At 34.1% G+C, this 24,942-nt stretch overlaps 1 protein-coding gene across 8 annotated transcripts; it reads left to right on the forward strand.

Annotated features, from left to right (window-relative positions):
- The first annotated feature begins 564 nt into the window (after positions 1-564).
- Positions 565-23,548, forward strand: LOC145973688 (guanine nucleotide exchange factor DBS). Of its 8 annotated transcripts, none has more exons than XM_083103234.1 (17): positions 1,134-1,195; positions 7,529-7,785; positions 13,870-13,965; positions 14,054-14,168; positions 14,293-14,383; positions 14,666-14,896; positions 14,990-15,249; positions 15,403-15,637; positions 16,751-16,945; positions 17,029-17,205; positions 17,272-17,457; positions 17,577-17,912; positions 17,999-18,316; positions 18,414-18,611; positions 18,702-18,910; positions 18,993-19,188; positions 19,482-23,548. In XM_083103234.1, the coding sequence occupies exons 2-17, from the start codon at positions 7,713-7,715 to the stop codon at positions 19,707-19,709; spliced, it is 3,144 nt and encodes a 1,047-aa protein (XP_082959360.1). In that variant the 5' UTR covers positions 1,134-1,195; positions 7,529-7,712; the 3' UTR covers positions 19,710-23,548. The 8 variants fall into 8 exon arrangements, with proteins under 8 accessions (XP_082959353.1, XP_082959360.1, XP_082959356.1 ...); XM_083103230.1 differs by lacking the exon at positions 1,134-1,195 and adding an exon at positions 3,531-4,441 and having other exon boundaries at positions 7,398-7,785; XM_083103231.1 differs by lacking the exon at positions 1,134-1,195 and adding an exon at positions 3,531-4,441 and having other exon boundaries at positions 7,430-7,785.
- The last annotated feature ends 1,394 nt before the right edge of the window (positions 23,549-24,942 follow it).

Genomic DNA, 24,942 nt, shown 5'->3' on the forward strand with positions numbered 1-24,942 from the left:
AAGTATCGTTTTTTTACGCGAAAATATGGTATATCGTGTCAATATTTTGAAAACAATTCCGCCAAATAAACGTCACGTGAACGACTTAAAAAAAAGCATCGTATGTCGAGCATCATATCAACATAGCAAAATTTATTTTTGAAACTTATTTTAAAAAAAAAAATTCCTCCCTCGATTTCTCTCATGAATCCGGCGCAAAAATCTGTTCCAAGGTACACGCGTGAAATATATACACATATGTAAATTGAGAAAGAATCGGAATATATCGCTCCTTTATTGAATTTTCAATCTGTTTTCCCCATTATTTCAGAAACCTGCAATCTTCCTATATCTTTCAACCCCGGCAATAAACGATAAGTATTATTACCGAGCTGATCAACGCCCTGCGGTCTGACCCTTCCCCCCCCCCCCCTCGCTCTCATACCTTTCGCTCATACCGAGAGACGAGGCGGCGGGAGGGAAGGGGGTGGGGAGGGGTCAGGTGACACCGCGCCGGTCGAGCGGCGCAGCTTATGCGACACCTGCCGCGAAAACGCTGCGGCAGCGCGCGCGCGGTATGTCATTTCAGTTTTGGCGTTTCCCGAGCTACGCGTCTCGCGTCTCCCGTAAACGCGGCGATAGCGGAAGGCGACGGAGAGACATGCGGCTTACTGCGAGACGAGGTGCGTCAGGGGCCGGGCAGCGGTCGCGCGGTTAACCCGTCCCCGGGGAGCAATTGACGTAACGTGTGTCCGGGACCGATCGAGTGCGTTGGACCGGACCGGGGACGCTCTACGATGTAGTCCTGTCATCCTAACCGCGCGGTTCTATCCGTTTATCTGTCTACTTATCTCTTACTATCCTCGTCTCTCCCTCTCTCTCTCTTTCTCTCTCTTTCTCTCTTTCCCTCTCTCGCCGACGTCGTCCGGGCCGGTGTCGCATACGCGTATCAGTCCGGTAAAATCGATCTCGCACGTGCGTCGGGATCGCGCGTGTTATCGTCGCGCGACCGATTGTTTAACGCGCGCCGGAAAGATGGCCAGCTCGCCCACCAGCATCGAGAACCAGATCGACAGCTTCCTGGAGCAGTTCAAGCGTAGCGCCTCGCGGGCGATGGAGGAGACCGGGGCTCACCGTTCCAGCAGCTACAACGCCTGCAGCAGCAGCATCAGCCGCAGTCGTAGCGGTAACCTGGACCTGGAGCTGCTCGAGGCGGGTAAGTTTGTTCGATTCGATCGTCCGGGGCGTGGGAGGGGGGTTTCGAGAATTTTATATCCGTGCTACGGAGGAGGAGAATTTATGCCCGGATTAATTTGTCAGTCCGGAAGCGCGAGGTTACCGCGACCGGTTCCGAGAGACGCGCTTTACTCGGTTACACTCGATTAGTAATGCACTGCCAGGCGCATCGAAAGAGATTCCAAGAGTTTCGAGATCTGCACAGTCTAAATGCGCAGTTTGAATTTACGTCATTTCCTGCAAAGCGTATCCTGCGCGGAGTATAAGTTACTCCTATACATTTTCCTCTTCCATTGACGTGAGTAGAAGTGTATGCGTGGATTTCGATTTAATTCCGCTCTAAGACCGGCAATACATTGCCCAGCTGAGGTGCTTTATTATTTACTTATTGTGTATACGATACGTAGAGGTGTTTTCGATTGATTAGAAACTCGATATATATTTATTCGGATGATCGCTCGACCAGGTCTTCGTATTTTATTTCCCAAATCGTGTGTGACGTTTATCGATTTTTATGTATTATTGCTCCAGAGTTTCACGACCGAAACAGAACGCAAGAGATAAAAAATGTGCTTTAGAAAAAACAAAATAATTTCGAAAACATTGATACTTCTTGATATAAAAAACCATGTATTAAAATTAATTGTTTTGAAAAAATTTCAATTTAATAAACGCACACAATAAATATGTTTAATAATATATATAAATCAAAATTTTTCCTCTCTTCTTACATATACATACACATATATATCATTTATTTTTATTTGCAAATTTTTTTGACATTTTATATAAATAATTGTGACGTAAGAGGAAAATAACGCACGTTATTCGTTTAAGGTGAATGATTAATTTTCGTTCACTCGTCAATCTCTCCGCTGGTTCGAGTGATTCCTACATTTTTTCTGCTTTTTATCTTCAATCGAGATACGACTGACATATAATGGATCGGCGGAATTCACATGCATAGTCATTATTGATTCGTAAACAATCGAACTCACGGTTCTTTTGTTCCCATATCATCACCAATTAAATCAACGATATATTCTATTCAATGATCCATTAATCCGTAATGTTTCATCGACATCTCACTCAAGTTTTCTTCCATAAAATATTGAAATTCTCATTGAAGCTAATCTTCGCGTCCTCGAAAAATGATAGTGATCAGTAGTCAAGTCTTAATCAAATTATAAAGCGTCGTTTGTCAATTTTTTTCTCTGGCGTGCGAATTATAGCAGCCGTTTGACGATGACGATAAATCAATTTCTCACCTGATGGAGTGAATAATTGAGTAACGTCATCCCGTAAAATACTCTCTACCGTAAACGCTTCCACATTCTGCATTCGCTTTGTAATTACTTGCAGGACAGCATCTTATTTGATGATGACGTCAATCGACGCACGTTTCTTGATTCTTTCATCAAGTTTATTTAGATTTCCAATTTGTGCACGTTTAATGAACTGACTGTTATATACGTGGACTCTATTTTATTTAGAGCGCTCTTTCCTCATTTGAATGTATCTAATACATATTTTATTTCTAGGACGCGTCGATTATTCTTTGCTTTCTATTTTAGAGATATATTTTATAAATAATTTTATTCAGTACATATATATATATATATATATGTATTTTATTATTTATTATTTATATTTTATACATATATATTTTTTTAATTCATCTATAAATCAATCTATAAATTTTTATATTATATAAATGTTAATACTATAATTTGAGAGAGAAAGTCTAATAAAGTATTCTATGAACTTTTGAAAAGTCAAAGTAATCTCAATTTCACTTTTCATAAATTTCTTAATTTTAATACTACACACATAAAGCACTAATCATATGTTCTGATATTCAAGAAATTTGCGAAAAGTAGAACTGATCAATTTGAATAGGCTCATATATAATTAAATTTGTAGTTTAATGTATGTTTCGTGACATGAACGAGTTTATGGTTGCCACGCGAAGCTATATTCTCCTTTATTCATTGCCTATTATACATGCTGGAATTAATTTGTTTGTATCGCGTAACAATTTCTTGTTACGCACTATTTCAATATAAAGAATTTATTATACAAAATTTATTTATCTACATTCAAATTTCAACGGAAAGAAACCATCGGGAATAATAATAATTCGCAAGGATAAGACTGTCCGATTTTGACAGCGCGACACGCCGCTAGTCACGTGCGCTCGTCCCCTCCCCGTCGACTCGGCTCGCTCGCCATTGGTGGCTCTCCCTTACCCTCTGCCTCCTGACCCTCCACCGCCTCTCAGGATCGTAGCTAGAATGGCTTTTAACTCTCGGCACGTCAGGAAACGATACAAAATTATCAATATCAAATTTAACGACGTGAGATGACATCGTGATATCGATGACAACCCTAATGAATGAAACAAAATTTTTCTCAGTTTTTTTCATCATCCCCCTCGTGAATCAATCATCCCCAGGATCCGAGGAGGATCCAATTCGTCCCTGCAACGACGCCGCCCGCCAGCAGCTCCGTCGCGACGCATCGCCGGCGAGTCGCGACGACAACGTCGTGCGTAGTTCTTCTCGTTTCGTACGTTTCTCCGACTCGCAGGAATCGTCTCAAGCGAATACGCCTGGAAGAGATACGACCAATCGTAGACTAACCGTAGACACCGTTTCTTCTCGCGTGAAACGCACGGCGTGGGTGCATCGAGGACGGGAGGGGGGTCGCCGGCGACTCCTGCGGCGGCTGCGGCGTGTTGTGCGATTCTATCGATCACACGCGGAGCGTCAACGGGTGTGTGCGTCTTCTCTTCGTCCGCGCGTCGCCGTCGAAAATTTTCGCCCTCGAAAAGCGCGCGCGAACGCGGTGCTTCCGCTCTCTTAATTCCGCTGGTTCCATCCGCAAACGAACGGTGCATGTGTACGTGTGCGTATATATACGATGATAATATCCGCGCGACGATGGAGTTATTGGCTTAGAAGCCCGAGGTTATAGTCGACGAAAATAGACGCGCGGGTATCGTCAAGTGCGAGTCAAGTGGATCGCGGGCATTGTTGCGATTTACTATAGTAAGTTCGCGGCGCGGATTTTGCACGCGGAAAAAAAATTCTCTCGGGAGGCGGCGGGTGCGTGGCATGTGTGACCGTATCGGATTTAATGGGAGCGTGTGGTGTAATCTGACAGCACGCGGGATTTCGTGGGAAGGTGTCACGGAAGCAAACCTGCGAAACGTAATTGGTATTAGGTACAAGAAAAGATCGTAATCAATGGAAATCATACGCGAAAGAATCATTCTCACGTCATACATTTGCCGTATTATATTTGCGAATTTTTTTTATATAATAATCTGGGGAAAGAAACCATCGGGTAATATATGGAATTGTAACAGTTTTCGGATTAACACTCTGCGGTACAGGTTTTAGAGAAAGAATACTATTAAAAAATTTTCGAGATTTTAATTTTATATCATGTATGTAATACGTATGTAATAAGTTATTAATTAATTTATTAAAAAATCATGCATATAGAAATATAATTGTATGTATAATACTAGATTTCGATTTTTATGTTGAATAATACGTATAATGTAACCGGTATCAAAGGATTAGAAGGATAAATTTGTATATTTTTCAGCTAATAATATACTGAGATTTAAAGGAAAATTATAAATAAAAAATTATAATTGAAATTATAATAATTATAATTAAAAAATTACAATTTAGATTAGCTACATAAAATCTCAAGCAGATATTTATTCATTATATTTCTTATCGAAATTTTTTAAACATGCATATCTACGTGATAACTTTATCAATTCGTCAATTATGAAACGAACTATACCATTGTTGGTAAACTCGTTTCTAGGTATTGACTACCAAACATCGTTTTGTACGGTTGATAGGACGACGGCTTATCAAGTATATGCATATATATGCATATATATATGGAACATGAGACAGGAACACAAAGACCAACCCAATATATATATATATATACATATATATGAGAGCAAAATGTCCCGCGTGACGCGAGTGGTATGTATATCGTGCAAATGAACGGTTGTGCTAAATTTGCGTGATTATTACAGGCCGTGGCGAATTATTCAGCGGACTAATAATTCTCGTGAAGTAAATCGACCGTCAAATCTCTCAAGCGTGATAAAAGTTAACCGGCAAAGTCTCATGGGTGTGATAAGAGCGAAATATCACGAGCAGGACAAAGGGATGGCCGGAAATATCGCGGTAAACGCGACGTATGTTTGTAATATTCTACATTTCGAGTCTCTATCTGAAAAACCGATCGTTCTTCTGTAATAAATCCCCAAAAATAATAATACAATTAGTGTTTTTTAAGTATCTTGATTTTTTTATTTTTTCTTACGAATGTTCATTAAATTGATTTGTCATTAATTAATTCAATGATTAAATAGATTTGTCTAATTAATTCAATAATATTATTTAATTATTAGTCTAAAGTTATTTGATATAACTGCTCTTCAAACAACAAAGGGGTATTGATGCGTAGGCGTCCCTTCGCGAAAGGGTTGCTGGACGCGAGTACATTGGTATCGATCAAAAAGAACCCTCGTGCAACTTTGATAAAGCTCTCCTACAGCGCATATAGCAACCGCGTGCAACCGTGTGCAACGTGACTGATATATCCTCGAGCGTGAAGCGACGTGAGTCCGTCTTGTGTTGTCGAGATAGAGACGTAATTGACTGTAAATAGAGAGCGGCGATAAAGTGCCCTATTGTCTCATCGGCGCCAGAAATTTCGAATATGCTACGCCAACGAGATATTAATATCGCCAAATAATAGCACATATGATAAGATATATAATTATATATTATATATAAGTATATAATTATATAATATATTATACAATTATAATATATTATACAATTATAATATATTATATGTGTATAATTAGACTTACATATAAAATTTGAAGAAATAGCGATTCTACATTGAAAAAAAATATTGCAAACTTGACTAAATATTGTCAACTAATTTTTTTTTAATTGAGATATTTAAGTATTTAAAGTAAATAGATGTCATGTTAGATTTAATATGTCGTTAATTTAAATACTTAAATAATTCAAGTAAAAAATAATATATTTAGTTGAAAATATTTTTAGTCGTTTATTTAATTTTTTTCTCAGTATACAAATTATAATCGATATAATATATTGTGTCTATATCTATTAAATCAACATTTTAAAGAAATATTTTTTATCTTATTAAAATCTCATTAAAAGAGAGTATATAAAATTTAAATCTTCTTTGCACATTTTTAAGTTTAGTATTATTCTATTAAGTAATCACGCGCAAACGTCTTTATTCTGTGAAATATTTATTCTGAAAGTATTTATTTATTGGAAGAAAAATATTATTTTATAATATTTTTTATCCTTTTAGAGGATAAAACATTAAATATTAATCGCGCATTTTTTTTCATGTATCATACGCTAACGTTCGAATAATACATTTCGAGGACATTGCTGACAATGAATTGTCATAATGACACATTTAAATAGAAGATAAAAAACGTGTGTCGCAATGCTAATTGACGATATAGCAAACTAATTATTGTTACCGGTATACAAGGTGAAGCTCGAGACTTTATCTCGAAAACAAAGAACGCGTTTAATTCGAGAGAGTTTACATTTCCAAGAAGAATTTTTGCGTTCGGCCAGAATTGAAAATGTCTCTTGAAAGAAGTTCTCAATCCACTTGCATAGCTTGCATCGGTCGGAATAACCGATATTATCGTGCAACGTTTAATTACGACGCGGCCATAATTCCACGAACGAACTTTTGTTACTAGCAAATTTTGTTCGTCGCATCGATCGTTAGTTACTTGCAATATCATGTACCAATTTTCATTGCATAACGTTACAATAATGTACAGAATAGTTCAAACAACTTTTCGAGAACTTGAAATGCAGTTTTTACGATAAATTGAAATATAAGGTGTAAATTTTAATTATATAATTATGTTTTTTATTAAATAATTTTTAATATTTTTTTAAAATTTTATTTTTATATTATTTCTATATAACTTTTATATTATTTCTATGTACTTTTTTTTATATAATGGTTTAATATAATTTCTATCGAATAATTGTCAAAATCAAGTTGAAGTAGGATTGCAAAATTATTATTAATTCATAGCTCTTGGCAAATTATTTGAAATCCAGGGCAAGAACTAAATTAACTAATTACATTGAAGGAAAATTGGATATTCCATCAGATAATTTCTTGAAAATAAAGCAAATACTCTTACAATTTAACTTGTTTGTGTTACAATGTGGCGTGTAACGCGTTAAAGACACAAGGAGGAAAGTTTAAACCGACGAGATGGACAATGATTTAAGTCGGCTTGTGGAGTGAGCTGTAGCCTGAGCGACGAGCCTATTTGTGTGTTGATTGTACAGCGTTCTATTATAACAAGTTGCAACGTTCCGTGATAATACGATAAGTGTCGGACCAACCGAGGCGGCAGGCAAACCAAGATGATTCTCCGTCGAAAGTCGCTGCATAGCTGCAATTGTCCCTGCCATCAACACTGCTCCACCAAGTGCACAGGTTTGACTTGCATTCATCATACATACAATTTTCACATTGTTGTTGTTTTTTTAACATAATACTCTATCGCATCTAAATATCGTTTACATTTTAAACTTATTAAATAATTTTTAATATTTTTAAAATTTTTAATATTTCTTTTAATTATCGTCTTTAGCACATTGATCATTTTTTATTATTTTTTTCTACGCGTCTATCGCAACTGAATATCATTTACATTTTAAACTTATTAAATAAATTTTAATTTTTTTTTATTATCGAAATATCGCCTTTAGCACATTGATCATTTATTATTTCTTTTCTAGCTTGTAGATTATTTTTCATAGTTAATAGAATATGTGGTAATGAAGAGAGAAAAGTATGTATTATGTTTATATTGCAATATTGATTATAATTGTTCAGGAACACAAATATTTTCGATGTTAAACATAATGACTGCGTCGTCGGAATATCGTCTTAGAAAAACAGCTTTAGCTATTCTAATTTAAAAAGTACAAGTACGTATTTGAAAGTAAAAAACGTCCGCACACACACATTCGCCGTTTTAATTTAAGGCGAACTGTGTCTCGTGACGTAAAAGAAACAATCGCGAGTGCAGAACATTACGCGTTTTATACGACGTTTGCGATAAGTTACGGTATAACGGAGCCACGGATTCGTTCCCGCTACATTTTTATGATCTTAACGAATAAAGAGATTTACGATCAAGCCGTCTATAGAGCGGCCTTGAGGTTTGCTTCCCTCAGCATTAATCGCGTTTATTTCGACGCGAAATTTCTCCACCCCCGATCTGATACGCGCGGAACTTTAGATAGGGGATTCTCTGTCTAAATCGTCTAATTAAAAAATTACACGAGATTTTAATCTCTCTCCGGTTGACTTAAACGCCTCCACCATCGGCGCTCCTCGCGTGCGGTGCGCGATGTTGTGTTATTTGGAGCGTATTCGTCGTCGCGGCATCGACGTGTGTGCTTTGTACTTGTACGAGGTCTCTCCCCTCGCTCGCTCCTCGTTCACCTCGGGGGGGGAGAGCGCCAGGGCTGTATCCGCGCCCTTCCCATCAATCAATAATCCGCATCGGACGCGAGCGGAGAGGGAGAATCGGGAAGTTCTTTTTTTTTCTCGATACGCCGAAGTTGTCGAATTTTTTTTTCGACGAGTAAATCGTGTATTTTGCATTAATAATTCTCGTTGAACGAATATCGATGTTACATACGTATTTTATATGCAATATTAATGTATCTTTTGTTTTATTAATTTTCTCGTGTACATCCCTCTAAAATTTAAAATTTTACAATTAATGATAAATCGTAATTTCTCGCCCCCTCGCGTTTATCGAGTAAATAAAATATGCATGGATTTTATTCGTCTGTATTAAATTTTCTTATATAAATACAAAACTATTGATAAGATAAAAAATTAAAAATTAATTTTCATATATGATTGAATCGTTGATTATATGGATTAAATTTTCTATTTTGACACGTGACATCTGTCATTTAACTGTCATGGATAAAATTCTTCGGCGCCTTTATATGAAACATAAAAAACAGAAGATTTTATTATACGATTCACGAAATTTCTAAATGCAAATAGACATAACTAGACATATTTATCGAGACAAATCCGAAGAGAGCCGTGTCCTCTTCGGAAAGGCAGGGCGCCCTTTTGCGCTACGTCCCTGGGAGAGTTTGGCAGCCCCTCTACATACAATAACACGAACTAGTCGTTCGCCATATCGTCGGGAGTATTGGCTGGTGAATAGAGTGCGATTTATTGCGACCAGCGGCAAGATCGGGCCTACGAGGGTGTCGTCTTGTCGACGTGACGTCCGTCGAACCACGAGGCGACTAGCCTCGGCTGGGAAGCTGGCGTTAGTCAATCAAACAACGGTGAGTAGGATCGTTAACACTATGGGTCTTAGAGACGAAAGTTGGTGACCGAGAGGCGCGATCAGCGATTTTCGACCTTAGGTCCTCGGATTCCTCTCGGCTGCACTTTCTGTACGATGTTTCTCTTTCCTCCTCTTCTCCTGCCTGTCGAATGTTGCACTTACTTCTCGTCCTGGATACGAAAGAAGCAGATGTAAAAGTAAAGGAGTAAACATATGTTTGCTACCAATAGCTGCGTTTATTTACACGCTTTCTTCATTCAAAAGAAGCGAATGTATGTCCTTGGTTCTTGGAGAGAGAAAAGAAAAAGCAAAGTGCAGAAAGTGCAAGTAAAACGCGGCACAATTGAAAGAGAACTGGACTTAAAAAAAAAGAAAAGTGCATCTTCCTTAAAGATACGTTTAAATTTTACACCCGCATCTTTTGAATCTACTTAATTTTTAAAATTTATTGCTATTGTAACTGTGTGTTGAATAATTATTGTAAGATAATTATATTTTGAGATATTATAAGAACTATATCTTGTTCTGACAGGGTGACAGAAAAGCTATGTGCTGTATGAATCGAGACACAACATGGAGTCAATATTAGAAGAAAAATGCGAAATGAAAGTATTAGCAATATCTAATACGCAAACTGTTATTGCTGATAAAAATAAAGTAACAAAGGAGTCAGAAGCAACAAATGCGGAAAAAAAGGTAAAACTCTGTCATGTATTTCTTACAAATTTTACATTATGTATATGTTGTATATATGTGTATTCACATTTTTACAAATATTTTATTTTTAATTATTATTTTTTTTAATAAAAATTATACGAGATATTTATATATGATATTGATATTTTATTGATTTTAATGATTTATTATTGATATCAACAATATATCTTTTACAATTCTATACAACTTTTTAACTATATTTTAGCTTTAACAATCTCTATACAACTTTTATATATTTATTTATGTATCTGTGAAAATGCAAATGTACACTTTATATTACATTAAATAATTTTCTATGATTTTAACAATTCATTGGATTGTTTTTATTACAGAAACATGAAGAACGCAAGAATGTGTCCAATGTCAAGTCAAAAAGACCTGTCGCAAGAGTCAAATCGAAAAAAGCTCGAAATGTAGGTCAGTCGAGTTATGATCCCACAAAATTAGAGGATAGTCCAGCACAGGTATTGGAACGCTTCAAGAGAGGCTGCGAGTGTGTCGACGATCAGTGCTTCAAGGATTTAAATCCTGAGGTGGTTTATCGGCATAGACTGAATATCGCAGAGTTGACCAAGGCTGAGCATGACATGTATTTAATGGGCGTAACTATGGCATGCTTAACGGATCCTTATCAAACTGCCCGACATACAGAACGTCGTAGATTACGCGCACAGTACGTTTATCAGGGTCGAAGAGTGTGTTTAGATGCATTTTTATACCTGGAGAATTGCACGCATTATCAGATCAAACGAATCCGAAAGCATCTAATGACACACGGCGTAACGCCACGCGTACACGGCAATCACGGCAAGATCCCGCACAACACATTCTCGCTGGATATATATAAGATTGCGACGGAATTTCTGAAGAACTTTGTTGAGGTGCAGGAGGCCAAGCAAAAAACCAAACTCGCTAAGAACGCGCCGCTGCATCTGTCGCCGGACATCACGCGAAAAACGGTGCACGATCTATACACGCAATATTGCAAAAAAATATCACCTGATGTTAAGAGCATGGGCTACTCGACGTTTCGGCGATTCATGAAGGTGCAGTTCCCGCAGGTGAAGTTCGCCAAGTTGGAGTTTATTGTGAGAAATCAAACCACCCAAAGTCACTGTCAGACGGAACCCAATGCGAAAGATGACACGGGTCAGCAAAAGTCGTCCAAACCAGAGTTACAGACGGAAAGTGGCACGTTATTGCCGCTTGTGATAACTCATGATTTAGGGCAGAACGAGACCTATGTGCTAACGCCTATCAGTAAATTACAGGACGGCGTGAGTTATCAAGTTACTACGCGCGGGTTGGTAGTTAACAGTCCCGCTATCACATTGTCGAAAACGAACGCGGTATAAACTAGAAGATTGCATGTGAGAAAATATAATAGATATATATATTATATGATAGCAAATTGTACGTATATATGTATGTATATGTGTGAATGTGATATATGCGCCTATGCTGTAAGGCTCTAATTCTTCAGTAATTTTTTCCAACATCTCGCGCCTTAACCGAGAGAGAGTACAGTAATATATTGCACACACGTTAGATACTTGTTATTATTCGGATAAATCTCAATAAGAATATTTTATAAATCTGTATAAGAATAATATATACACGATAATTTCCAAAAATACAGAAAGAAACAAAATTATTATATAAAATCTTAGATTAGTAGATATACGCTTGTTGAAGTATATCTTATGTTGCTCAATTACACAGTGAATTGAGTAAAATTATAATGCCTTTAAAGTTTCGATATAATAATAATTGCACAAAGTAAATTTATAAATTTAATTTCTTATATTAATTAATAAAAAGTATTTAGCCAAATAGACATAGATTCTTGTAAAAGTAACGAGAGAAAATTAATATTGTACAAATTATATTTATCGAAGAAATAATTTTGATTTTATTTTAAATAACAAATTCTCTGGAAATTTTATTTCTTTACATTTTAACTCTTACTCTTTTTTTTTTTTTATTAAAACTTGTAAAAGATTCACAGTAACAGTGGGAAAATGTATTAAATTACATATATATTTATAAAATAAAAAGAAAAATTTTGCAACTGAAATTACAAAATATTTTGTTATATTCTTCCAAAATTAATTTTAAAAATTTAAAAATGGAACGTAGAAATTCTACGGCTGTTGATTAGCTGTTTTATATAATAAAAAAATATTTTTTTAATATAATAAGGCATGTACACAAAAAAACTACATATTTTTTTACATCCCGTACTTTTTTCAAGCAGAATATTCAATAACTTGATGTCGAAAACCAAAGAATTTCAATATTTCTTATCTTCCTTGAATTCCAGACATGGAAATCACAAGTAACTATAGTAGCAGCAACAGTGCTTCTCAATACAAACGCTTTATATATATGATTGTAATGCATAAATATTATATATCTTTTATTTGTAGCATGTATATGTAAATAAGAGAGAGAGTATATATGCGTTTAATCCTTATTCTTATAAAAAAATAAAATAAATTTCACATCGGAGAAGTCTATTATTATAGATAAAATTTTAAATTGAATGTTGGGAATAACTTATACAAAATTTCACTAAATATAAATGTTATATAAATCAATTATTTTGTTCAAAAATACTAATACTAAAAAATAATATATGATGAATTTATCTTTCTCTCTCTTATGTTTTCTATAATAATATCTATAAAAAATTTTGTTTCTAATGTAACAAGCATGAGAGAGAAATATGTTAAATTGTAAGAGATTGGAAGCTTTTTAGAATATATCAACCATTAGTAATTAACAATCTTGTCGTACAAGATTCTTGGTATTAATTAAAATCATATTTTCCCGTTTGAGAGCCTCTTGATTTACAGTTATATCAGCAATATTGTGGGTACTGCAGGGAACTGTTTCAGTCGGTGGCATCAGCAAGGTCATGTGAGTGCAACCTCTGATCAGGTACTTGCATTTAGTACACCAGTGAAACTTGAACTGTATGTTCACAGCAAACATTGCATAAGAGGTTGTCAAATAAAATCGTTAGATCATTAAAATTTTTAAATTAAATAATATTGTGATATATATATCTTAATTATTATTTTTCTAAATAATTCAAGCAGTGCAATCTTTAGTATTTTAATCTCCAAAAATGAAATATATGATAAATAAAATTGTATGTATATTAATTAAATTAAAAGTATACCAAAGAATTTTTTTAATATATTATAATCGTATGTATATATGCATATAATGTCTGTATGTATTGTGTTGTGTAAACATTTAAATAGAATAATGATAACAATAAATAGAGATTCTTGATTAATGTCTAATTGTGCAAGTGTCTATTTTAATATTAAAATATATATTATTGATTTAATTTTAATATTAAGTTATGTTATAATTTTTTTAAGCAATATATTGTAAACAAAAATTATTTTAAGAAATATTGATGTATATATAATGATAAAAAATAATATTTTGCATTACAGAAGATGTAGAGAGTATGACAGGGGAGATAGAAAATGGAGACCTGGCAGTTCGAGACGTTGCAGATCTTCTCCAGGCACAATATGCTATTATTGCAGGTAAATATTTAATCTTACAAGTTATATTTGGATTCATTTTTAATAAAATATAAATCTTTAAATTGTTTTCTTTATACATTTTTTGTAGGAGGAAAAACGCAAGAAGGATGTCCTATAATTATATTTCCAGATAATGGCAATTTTCATAATTTGACAGACTTGGACTATCAACGTCTTATGTTATATCTTACTTCTGTGCCAACGTAAGTATATAAGTAATCGCAATATAATTATCACTTAATATATCTCTTTTTATGCAATATAATATATATGTATATATATATATATTTTTTTTTGTATTAAATTATATATTATATTGATGTTTAGGTTGCAAGAAGCTGATCTTGGATTTCATTTGATAATTGATCGAAGGAATGATAAGTGGAACTCGGTGAAAACAGTGCTTTTGAAAATTTCTGTAAGTGAATTCAATACATGTGTAATAATTACAGTCACTATTATAATTTTATAAATCTGCACCTAATTATATATATATATATATATATATATATATATATATATATATATATATATATATATATATATGTATATGTATGTATGTATGTATGTATGTATGTATGTATGTATGTATGTATGTATGTATGTACGTATGTATGTATGTATATATAATAATTAGTTATTATGTATGTTAATATATATAAAATAATTGTTATTATAAATTCTATATTTTTTATTTTAGGCATTTTTCCCTGGTCTAGTGCATGTAGTATATGTGTTGCGACCCGCCGGATTTTTTCAAAAAGCCATTTCAGAAGTATCGAATAAGTTATTTCGAGAGGATTTCAAATTCAGGGTTATATTCTTGGCTAACATTATTGAACTTCACGAGTTTATAGAAAAAGATCAACTCACTGAGCCGCTCGACGGCAATTTACCGTATTGTCATCATACTTGGATACAAAATAGAATTGTAAATACATCAAAATATAATTTAATAATATTAGTCAATATATGACATTAACTTTTCTATTCTTTAATAAATGTTTTTTATCTTTCTATGTAGAGTCTGGAAAAATTTTCATCAATGACACAGGACGTGTCCCTCGCGTTGGATTCCTTCACGCGACGTTTGGCTGAAGTGGAATTTCCTAACAATACTATTGCTACAACTACACTATTGTCACAGCAACAAGCTGAATATAACGAGTTAAAAGAAGAGATACTTAGCGCTGCCAGGCATGGAGAAGCTCTTTTGGATAGCGTACGGCAGCTAACTGGAAAAGGAACAGCTGATAGATTGGGAAATGTTGCAGCAGTAGAAAGGTAACACAAGAAGAATTCTATAATTGATCATATAAATGTGTATAATAATAAAATTAATCTTATTATACTCTGGTCAAAATCATTCACAATTCGTTAATGCAAGATATTGAAATAAAAAATTTGTTAATTTTTAATGCTTTAATTCAATTTTAGGCTACTTGTTCAGTTGGAGGAAACCGAACGAACCTTCGACTTGTTTTGGTCACATCATAGCTCACGTTTGAGACATTGTTTGGCTCTGAGGCAATTCGAGCAAGATTTCCGGGAATTACAAGCGACATTAGATCAACATTTAAAGACAGTGGAAGAAATGACAGAGGTCGGCGAGACGCAAGCACGAGTGGAACAATTGCTGCACGACACATCGGCGTTTCAACGAATATGCAGAGTATGTGGCACTTTTAAATAATAAATTTGACAAAATATGACATTATGTATTCGTACCTTAACGTATTCGATTATTTTTCTGATAAATTATCTAGCCAAAGTTGATCGGGAGTAGTTTACAGATAACATGTAAAATTACAAAGGTGAAAATTATTAATTGATAGATTCTATGCAGAGAAGAATTATTCCTGAAACGTAAAATTATAGACCCGTTGTATAAAAATCATTTTTTTATATGATCAATTAGTGAAAATAACTTGACAACATTATTAATTTTGAGTTTAAGAATGTACGGGTTGCACTAAAAAAGTGTCAGAATATATTATTTAAATCAGTATAATTTTATTCAAGAAACTATATAAACTTTGCAATAAAATAAACGTGCTATTATTGATCATATTAAGAATATGTATAAATGCAACTCTATCATGTTCATATATATATATATAAAATCTGGTTTTTGAATGTGATCACAAGCAATAACATATATAATGCACATCATGCACAAATGTTACTTTGCACCGCTTTCCTCATTTTGTCGATAGTCCTATTTGTTGCATACCATGTGGATTTGGGTCTTGGTAAGCAATCCACTTAACAAAATACATATATATATATTCTGTGATAGAATTTACAATTTTAAGACACAATAATTTTGAGATTTTATTTTAGCATTTACATGTACATATCTCAATCTTATATTTATCGTCTTGGAGGCAAATAGAAAACATTACGTTTCGACAAGTTTTTGTAGGCGCTATATGAATTAAAATTCTCTTTTATACATTGTTATACTATTTAAGCTAATATGCTATTTTTCTTTTTTCTTTACTTCTTTTAATTGAAATGCACGCACATGTCATCGGAAAATTGGTGGAGATTGATTCATATCCGATAATGGCATGGTGAATTTTTGCGAATGATTATCATTATGATTTTTCGCTCTCTCTGCATTGCACGCATAATAGTGTATTTCTTTACGAGGTTTTCTTTCTAGATGATTTAATAAGACTATGAGAACAAAAAATGTCATGATTGTTTGTAGCATCTTCATTCATTTATATACCTATTTGATCGCGTTATTGTGCATAAATATAATTGCGTATGTTTATAGGGAGACATAGATCGCGCGGAAGAGGTGATATCCGCTGGTCAACAACTATTGTCCGGCAGGCATCAGTGTCCAACAGACGTTGTGGAACCTAAATGCGTGGAGCTACAAAGAATCTGTACCATCCTCAGTCAGAGACTGGAGAGACGATTGCATATGTTGACTAAATGCCGGGAGCTTATGGAGCGTATAGATAAGGTACACTCGTTGCATCTCTCAAATTTATCTCTATCCTTCTTCCGCCAATTAGTAGAAAGTTGATTTTTTATTTTATTAATCAGGCCAATACTTGGTGCACACGAGGGATAGAATTATTGGCGTCGCAAAACAGCACTACGCCGCCGGATCAAGCGCTTCAAGAGCTGCAGCAATTGATCGAAGCCGCGGAGGAATTCCATCACCCCCGATGTATCTTTCAAGATTCCGTAATGCCGGAGACTAAAGCGCTTATTACGCAAGTGTGTATTTTTGAAACATATTTTGATTTCGTCAACTCACATCTTAATCCAAAATATAACTCGTAGGTCTTGCAAAGGATAGAAGATGTATCCTTGATGTGCGACAAGAGGATAATGGCACTAAAACAGCAATTGATCAAACCAACCAGACCAGTACAAACTGTCACTCCAGAACCAGTTAAACCCTTGCAATCACTGCCTCAAACTGTAAAGCCCAGCAGAGTTCTCAAAAAAGCCAACACCATGCCAAAGGTAATGCTATATATTAAGCGATATTTTTGAAAGAAATTTCAAAATGATATATGATGTCTTAACTACTTTAATGTAAATATAAATGAATAAATTTTCTAAACAAATTTTTTTTATTTAAGATGGAAATGAGTCCTATAGAGGGAGAGTCCTCGTCACCGGAAAGCGAACCTCGAGACATCGAAGCTTTACGTTTAAAACGCGGTCATGTCTTGGCAGAACTTGTGGAAACTGAGCGAATTTACGTTACCGAACTTGGTTCGATTGTTAAAGGTTACAAGATGGAAATGACGAACGAAGCGATGGCTCATTTGATACCAACTGCACTGGTGGGCAAAGCGGATGTATTGTTTGGAAATTTAGAAGATATTTATATTTTTCATGGTGAAACATTTCTAAGAGACCTGGAGAACTGCATTTCGAATACTGAGTTGGTAGCTTTGTGCTTTGTTCAAAGAGTAAGCGTTTATATTATTATTATTATATATTTCCGAATACATATCACATATTCGTTTGAAAACGCTAATTTAATGTACATTTTTAGCGCGAGATATTCTTTAGATTGTATAGTTATTATTGTCAAAATATTCCGCGATCCGAGAAATTGCGTGAACAGATACAGGCCGAACCGCAATTTCTCGCAGCCTGTCAGCAAAAACTTGGTCACAAGCTGCCGCTCGCTGCCTACCTTCTTAAACCCGTTCAGCGGATTACCAAATATCAGTTATTATTAAAAGATTTATTAAAATATAGTGACGAACCTTCATGCTGCACTGAATTACAAGAGGCGCTTGATTGCATGCTAGTCGTATTAAAGTGCGTCAATGACAGCATGCATCAAACTGCAATAACAGGTTTTGGAGTAAGTATCTTCATCGATTTTCTTTCTATATTTCTATCTAAATTATTACATCTTATCTTTTACTATATTATTTTTGTCTTTCTCTCTTTACTTACAGGGCGATCTAAGCGCACAGGGTGAATTGTTGTTACAAGGCTCGTTTAGTGTTTGGAGTAGCAGTAAACGGGAGCGATTATTACGACTGAAACCGTCACAACGGCATATCTTTTTATATGAAAAGGCTTTGATATTTTGTAAGCATAGCAAGCCTCAAGCTCACAACAAGGCCACGTATCATTTTAAAAGATATTTGAAGGTATACTTCAATATTCATATCTATAAGAATAAGTCTCTTTTCCAATTTAAGTTTTATGATTCATGTGTGATCTTGTGTAATATATCGCAGATGTCTCAGATTGGTTTGACGGAGTCGGTGAAAGGTGACGCTAAACGGTTCGAGATATGGTTACAGGGCAGAGCTGAGGTACATACAATACAAGCGCCCAGTATCGATGTTAAACAATCCTGGGTGCGTCAAATCAAGGGCGTTTTGATGTCTCAGTTAGCCGAACTCAAAGGAAAACAAAATTCGGCTCTTGGAAAATCCAATCATAAGTACGTGAAGAATCATTGTTAAAGAATGATGCGCGTATTTCAATCTTTTCGATATATTTCATTACTTCTTTTATCCCGAAAGGCCGTTGCGACAAACAATCTCATGGGAAGCACAAAGTATATCGGGATCTTTGCGAACACTATCCGTCGACGGTAACAGCGTCATCTCGCATATGACCGATGTCTCACAATCAACGGAAGAGGACGCAGCATGGAGTTCAGAAAATAGCAATACAGATGAGGAAGACGCTTTTGGTGACAATCCAGGACCGGCACCGGTAAGTTCTTTTTTGCGTTCTCGAATTTAAGCTTACTGAGAATAAGTCGTAGATCTAAAATAGCAATTTTAGAGAATAATTAAGAGACTTAAAAAAATCTGTAATTTTATTTTTGTCGATTTTAATACTTTTAATCAATTTTACAAGTTTATAAATTCGATGCACACTCATCATTTTCCTTCTGTCTGACAATAAGGTCATCATCATTGCATTTCTTATATTTTTAATTTTTAAATTGATCTCGATATGTGTAATTGTGTATATTTTACAATAATGAAGACGCTTATTTATAGGGAGGAAGATATGTGGCATTGGCAGATTATTGCGCGGTAGGTCAATCGGAAGTCACGATGCGTGAGGGTGATACTTTGGAGCTTCTCAAAGTCGGTTGTGCTGGCTGGTGGTTTGTCAAACTGATTGGCACTGGCATGGAAGGCTGGGCGCCCGCAGCGTACTTAGAACCGATTAGTCGCAAAACGTCACGCAGTTCGCAGTCGGTCAACAGTCAAGAGGCTATATGAAATAGGCGATTAACACACTAGAGAGCCTACTAGTGTGTTAGATCTTTGCTTATCTCAAGCTTGAGATCGCTAGTTATTGAAAAACATTTACTGTTGAAAACGGTAAACATTTTCTAAATGGCGACAAGATCGGTTTTTGGAAATCTTTTACAGCATTTAAACATGATGATGAGTTGCATCATTTTGCATTTTTCTTGTACAATACAAGTATGCAATGCTTGATGTTGAGTGACGCCTTTGTATTCGCAATACGAAGAACGTTGAGTTAAACGGGTGATAAGATTTTTACGTTTACGAGAATTTTATACTAATGCATATTAAGAAGAAAAGATGGAACGGAATGATAAACTTTACCGTTCCACAACGATTGTAAACAGTCAAGAACTTTGTTCGCGTTGTAACGTCAGATGAAGCCGTTCGCGAGTATAGAATGGCATTTATTGAATTGTACAAAACGTAGCATTTTGAATTAAGTCGGGATATATATGTGCATGCGCGCACAATGAAGGCATAGATGTGATTTTGCATCAATCACAATTTCTGTAACAATAGTGCATACACTGTAATCAACAAGAAAAAGAATGCTGCGTTGATTAAACGTATCGTTCGGTTACTTCGTTAAGCATGAAGAAGTACCTAATCTATGAATGAGATGTAGTTTTTACTTACGATCCGGGTAATCAAATATTGGCTATGTACGCGATTATTCCAAAGTTTAATATGGTAAGATCATTATGAGAGACGCGCGACATATTTTCGTCCATAACGTTTTATTGACGATCCGAGAAATAATCTTATGCTTGGTGTAACCTTGCGAACCGTCGCGACTAAGTCGATCGCGTCATTTGTGTATTATCATACGTTGACTTAGAGTAGGGTAGAGTCTAGATGCATTGTCATCACAATCGAAAATAGTACAATTTAGCGTTTCGCGGGCTTTTGAGAGTATTTTAGATGTTCTGTTTGCGAAGTTTGAGGTGTTTTTGCTTCCCGGGGTTGAATTTAAAATATTTGCAAAGACTATCGAAAATATATAGATCCCCTCGAGCCTTCAAAAATGAGAAATGTGTGATAAAACGTTAGAAATCGATGCTTCTGCAGATTAATAATTGTAAACAGATGCAGAAAGAAACAAATGTTTAATTAATATATCGCCATTCTTAGGAAGTTAGATATATATTGTTGATGAGTCATTGCGACCAAATAAGCTTGAGATATTATGAATTTGATTATGAGATGAACCATTCGTTTTGAAAGAATAACGCGGTGATAGAAGGGTAGGAGGAAGATAAGTGGAGAAGGGGAATTAAAGAATCATATACAACGTGTAAAATTTTCTAGGAAGCTAAACGGTTAACACCAACAGTAATATGCAATATCTGATACCAATAAATCTTAATATATCTAATACTTTAGGACTATAATAAGCTATCTCAGTTCTCTCTAGCGGATTTCGTAACCCACCAATTTCATAAGTCTCTACTATGATATATAACAATGTATGATAGCATCATTTGTACCGAAACATTTGTATGGATAACATAATTTTTAAGGGATAATCTCGATTGTTATGATTTTTTTTTGCCAACGTCGTATATGCGTTATAATTATGTCTGCTCCTATATGATACACACAAGGACATACATTTGTCGCAATTTTTGATATAGCCTACATGAGTCTTGCTTTTGTTATTTATAATTCGAGTATTATTTTATTTATTATAAAGAGAGCACGGTTTTACATGATTTTTTATTAAATATTTATTAGATAGATGTATTTATAAAATATAGAGAATTATTTAATATTGCGATGCATATATATTATATATATATATAAGTTGCAGCAATCAGATTGGTCCACGCTGGTCCAGACTGATTTACAGTAAATGCAATATAACGCATTAAGAGCTGTATTATCCCGGCAATTTTATAATTATAAACGAGTTAGAAACAAATATACACGAATTCGTTTCTTACCGGGATGCTGCGTTTTTACACACTCCAATTATGTACAGGTACATTAATATTTTTTTTGCGTTGTAACTTTTACTTTCTACATCTCTTTAAGGTCTATGCACATTATACGTAACATTATCATCATCGACGTAATGTGAAAATTTTTGAAACATTGCAATATTTATTTTCTTTATAACATTCTAAGCAATCTTGCTTCTTTTCGTCCAGACTGCAGTTACTATAAATTCGTTTAAATTTTATTTCGAAAACATTTTAGTGTTAAAAGTAAGAATGCAATCACATTTAGATTAGAACTAATCGAGATAGAGGCCGGTAACAGTAAGTGTCACTGTTAATTATTAAGATAATTAACAGGATAGTAACATTACATTTCATATAGTGTGCACAGACTCACACTTGGAGTTGTAATATATCCTCGTGTATTAATCCATTTATATGCCGTCCTTATATTAACCGTAAGATTTCAATCAAATACATGAGCAATATTAGTTTAAATCGTTTTCTCGGCGCATCTCTTTATGTTGCGATAATATTATTAAAGTTGTGTAAAATCACAATTGAAAACGTGAATGCGAAACGTTGGCCTTTCCGCGATTTATTTCATAGTAAATTCTATGCAAAAAAAGAGAGAAAAAATATTAATAACGCTGCTCACATCATATACTCTCTTTACGAAGACTTTCACAAATAGTTGCGTGATTATTTTATCGTTCGTATTGTCGATCGAGCGACTCCTCATCCGTGTAAAATCGCGATTAAGCGACCAAGTATAAGTGATACCTATAAACATGCAGGGCGCGTTTTTTGTAGAAATTACAAATATATATATACATATATATAGACAATAATTATACCCGCTGTTGAAGGATATATGACAACGCGTTCATTCGAAGATAACGATTCACGATAAATATATAATTCCCGAAGCGATACTTCCCTCCGTGATTAACGGAGCAAATAGAAGCAGGTTTCTGCGAGTGTGAATCTCTCTCACCCCGTAGATATGGAATTATAATAATATTAATAGGAATTTTATTGTGTATAAACGCACTTTTGCGTACGCAATCTTTAAAAAAAAAAACAAGGACTCATGTGAGAGAGGAATTTGACGTTCAACGACCGCAATCTCTTTACGGATGGTTCCTTTCGTCGTTCCTCGTCGGCAAAAGAGAGATAGTAAAGTCTATTTTTGCATATAACGTAATAAAGAGGCTGCCGAAATCTCTTCTATTTGCATTACATATGTATTAGCGCGATCATTTCTCATCAATAAGAATCATTGGCGCTTTTTCTTTATTTAATTGACATATAATGCTCTGTTACATTCGGAGCATGAAATTCTTTGAGTTCTTGAGCTTCTCTTTCAGTATAATTTGTAATTATAAATTGTAAATTATTTTAATCTTCATAGAGGAGAAAAAAACTCTACTCGGATCTCAAAAATAATATTTTTATATAGGATGCAAAAAATTGCTCAAGCTTAAGTTAATTATGTTGTTAAACGATCTTTGAAACATGTATTATAAATTTTTTCTAATTACGTTAGATAAAATGAAATGCATTAGAATGAATGCGTTTTGATCATGTTTCGATTGCTTTTCGTGTGTGTATGTACATTTACATGAAAAGATAAGCGTGATGCGAGTATTGAATAACGAGAAATGATCATTTTTAATTGTTACATCATCTTATCGACTTCATGAAGGGAATGGATTACTGTAATTTGTATGTGCAATGTATACTCGAGCGCGTACAAGAATTTTGTTAACTTGTCCGAATCTTGCGTACAATCAGTTGTCAAATCTTGTATATGAGAGATCTGCAATATTAAACGGGAACATTAAACGCGAGAATTCCAACAGAGCAGCAAAAAGTCAGTTCTTGTTCTTATCGCGATTAACAAACCCATAATCATATGATTGTATTTTTAATAATTATTCATACATACCTTATTATATTAATACCTTATTATTAAATTTCTTATTTGATTTTATTAGTCTTGCTATAGATTTTTTCTCCAAATTTAGAATTGATTTTTCTCGCGGAAAATTTTGCGAAGAAATATTGAACAATTTTTAGCAGAGTATGTTAAAGTAATATATACAAAAGAAAATATAAGCATCGTTGTAACTGTATATTTCATATTGTTTTTAGTCGATTCAATATAATATTCATATTCCTATATTATTATTTATTTAATTAGTACTTTATAATTTAAAATTATAGTTCATATAGTTTGAAATGTAGACCCCTGAAAAAAATTACTTTATTATTTGATAAATCAATTTTTTTATATTATTATCTCGATTGTATAATCATATATAATTTTTAATCACATAAATATGAATAATGCTTTAATATTATACATTTATATGTGACACATAGACAATAACTCAATATGTATCTTTTATTTTTTTCTATTTTTATAGCATGACTCATTCTAAACCTTGTGGTTTGGAAGTCTGTCTATTCCAATACTCTTCTAATCAACTTTATGGATATATAAAAGACGTAAGTTAGATCGACCACACTGGTAAATTTATTGATTGGTAATATATCACGACGTTTCGACCAAGGTTTTGGTCCTTATCAAGTGAACTAAAATATTTATACAGTATTATAAGAAGTAATTAACATACATAAAATTGATAATAAAAATAAGCGAAAAATTCATATACATACAGAGCCTTAGTTAGCTATTATATTGTGAGAGAAAAGGAAATCACTGTGTCAAGATTTCATCATGTCAACCTCTCCATCCAACTAACTGAGAAAGACTAAACGACCTTTATTAGTTTATCATAAATATTGTTTAAATTCTCAGTGTCCTTTTGTAAGTTAATAGTGTTGTCAAACTTTTTAATAAAGAACATTTCAGCAATTTCTCTCTTTGTCACATGTTTTTCAAACTAAGAGACATTTTAATAATATCAAAGTGCACGCAAGTAATCTTTCTGTCATCAGTAAACATAAATTGGAATTTAACCATGACTTCGATTGGTCAATGCCAGTTATTTTACATAATGAAAAACGTGAGAAAGAGGGAAATTGCTGAAATGTTCTTTATTAAAAAGTTTGACAACACTATTAACTTACAAAAGGACATTGAGAATTTAAACAATATTTATGATAAACTAATAAAGGTCGTTTAGTCTTTCTCAGTTAGTTGGATGGAGAGGTTGACATGATGAAATCTTGACACAGTGATTTCCTTTTCTCTCACAATATAATAGCTAACTAAGGCTCTGTATGTATAT

The sequence above is a fragment of the Camponotus vicinus genome, unplaced genomic scaffold, assembly GCF_025532165.1.
Source record: "Camponotus vicinus isolate PSW18456_S1 unplaced genomic scaffold, iyCamVici1.0 SCAF_6, whole genome shotgun sequence".
Taxonomy (NCBI): Eukaryota; Metazoa; Arthropoda; class Insecta; order Hymenoptera; family Formicidae; genus Camponotus; species Camponotus vicinus.

Bases quoted from the DNA above. Each gene is read 5' to 3' on its own strand.
- LOC145973688 (XM_083103227.1), top strand. From the start codon at position 1,015: ATGGCCAGCTCGCCCACCAGCATCGAGAACCAGATCGACAGCTTCCTG. The intron at 14,897-14,989 runs GTAAATACATCA...CTTTCTATGTAG, and splicing joins CTTGGATACAAAATAGAATT to AGTCTGGAAAAATTTTCATC. The intron at 17,206-17,271 runs GTGTGTATTTTT...TATAACTCGTAG, and splicing joins CTAAAGCGCTTATTACGCAA to GTCTTGCAAAGGATAGAAGA.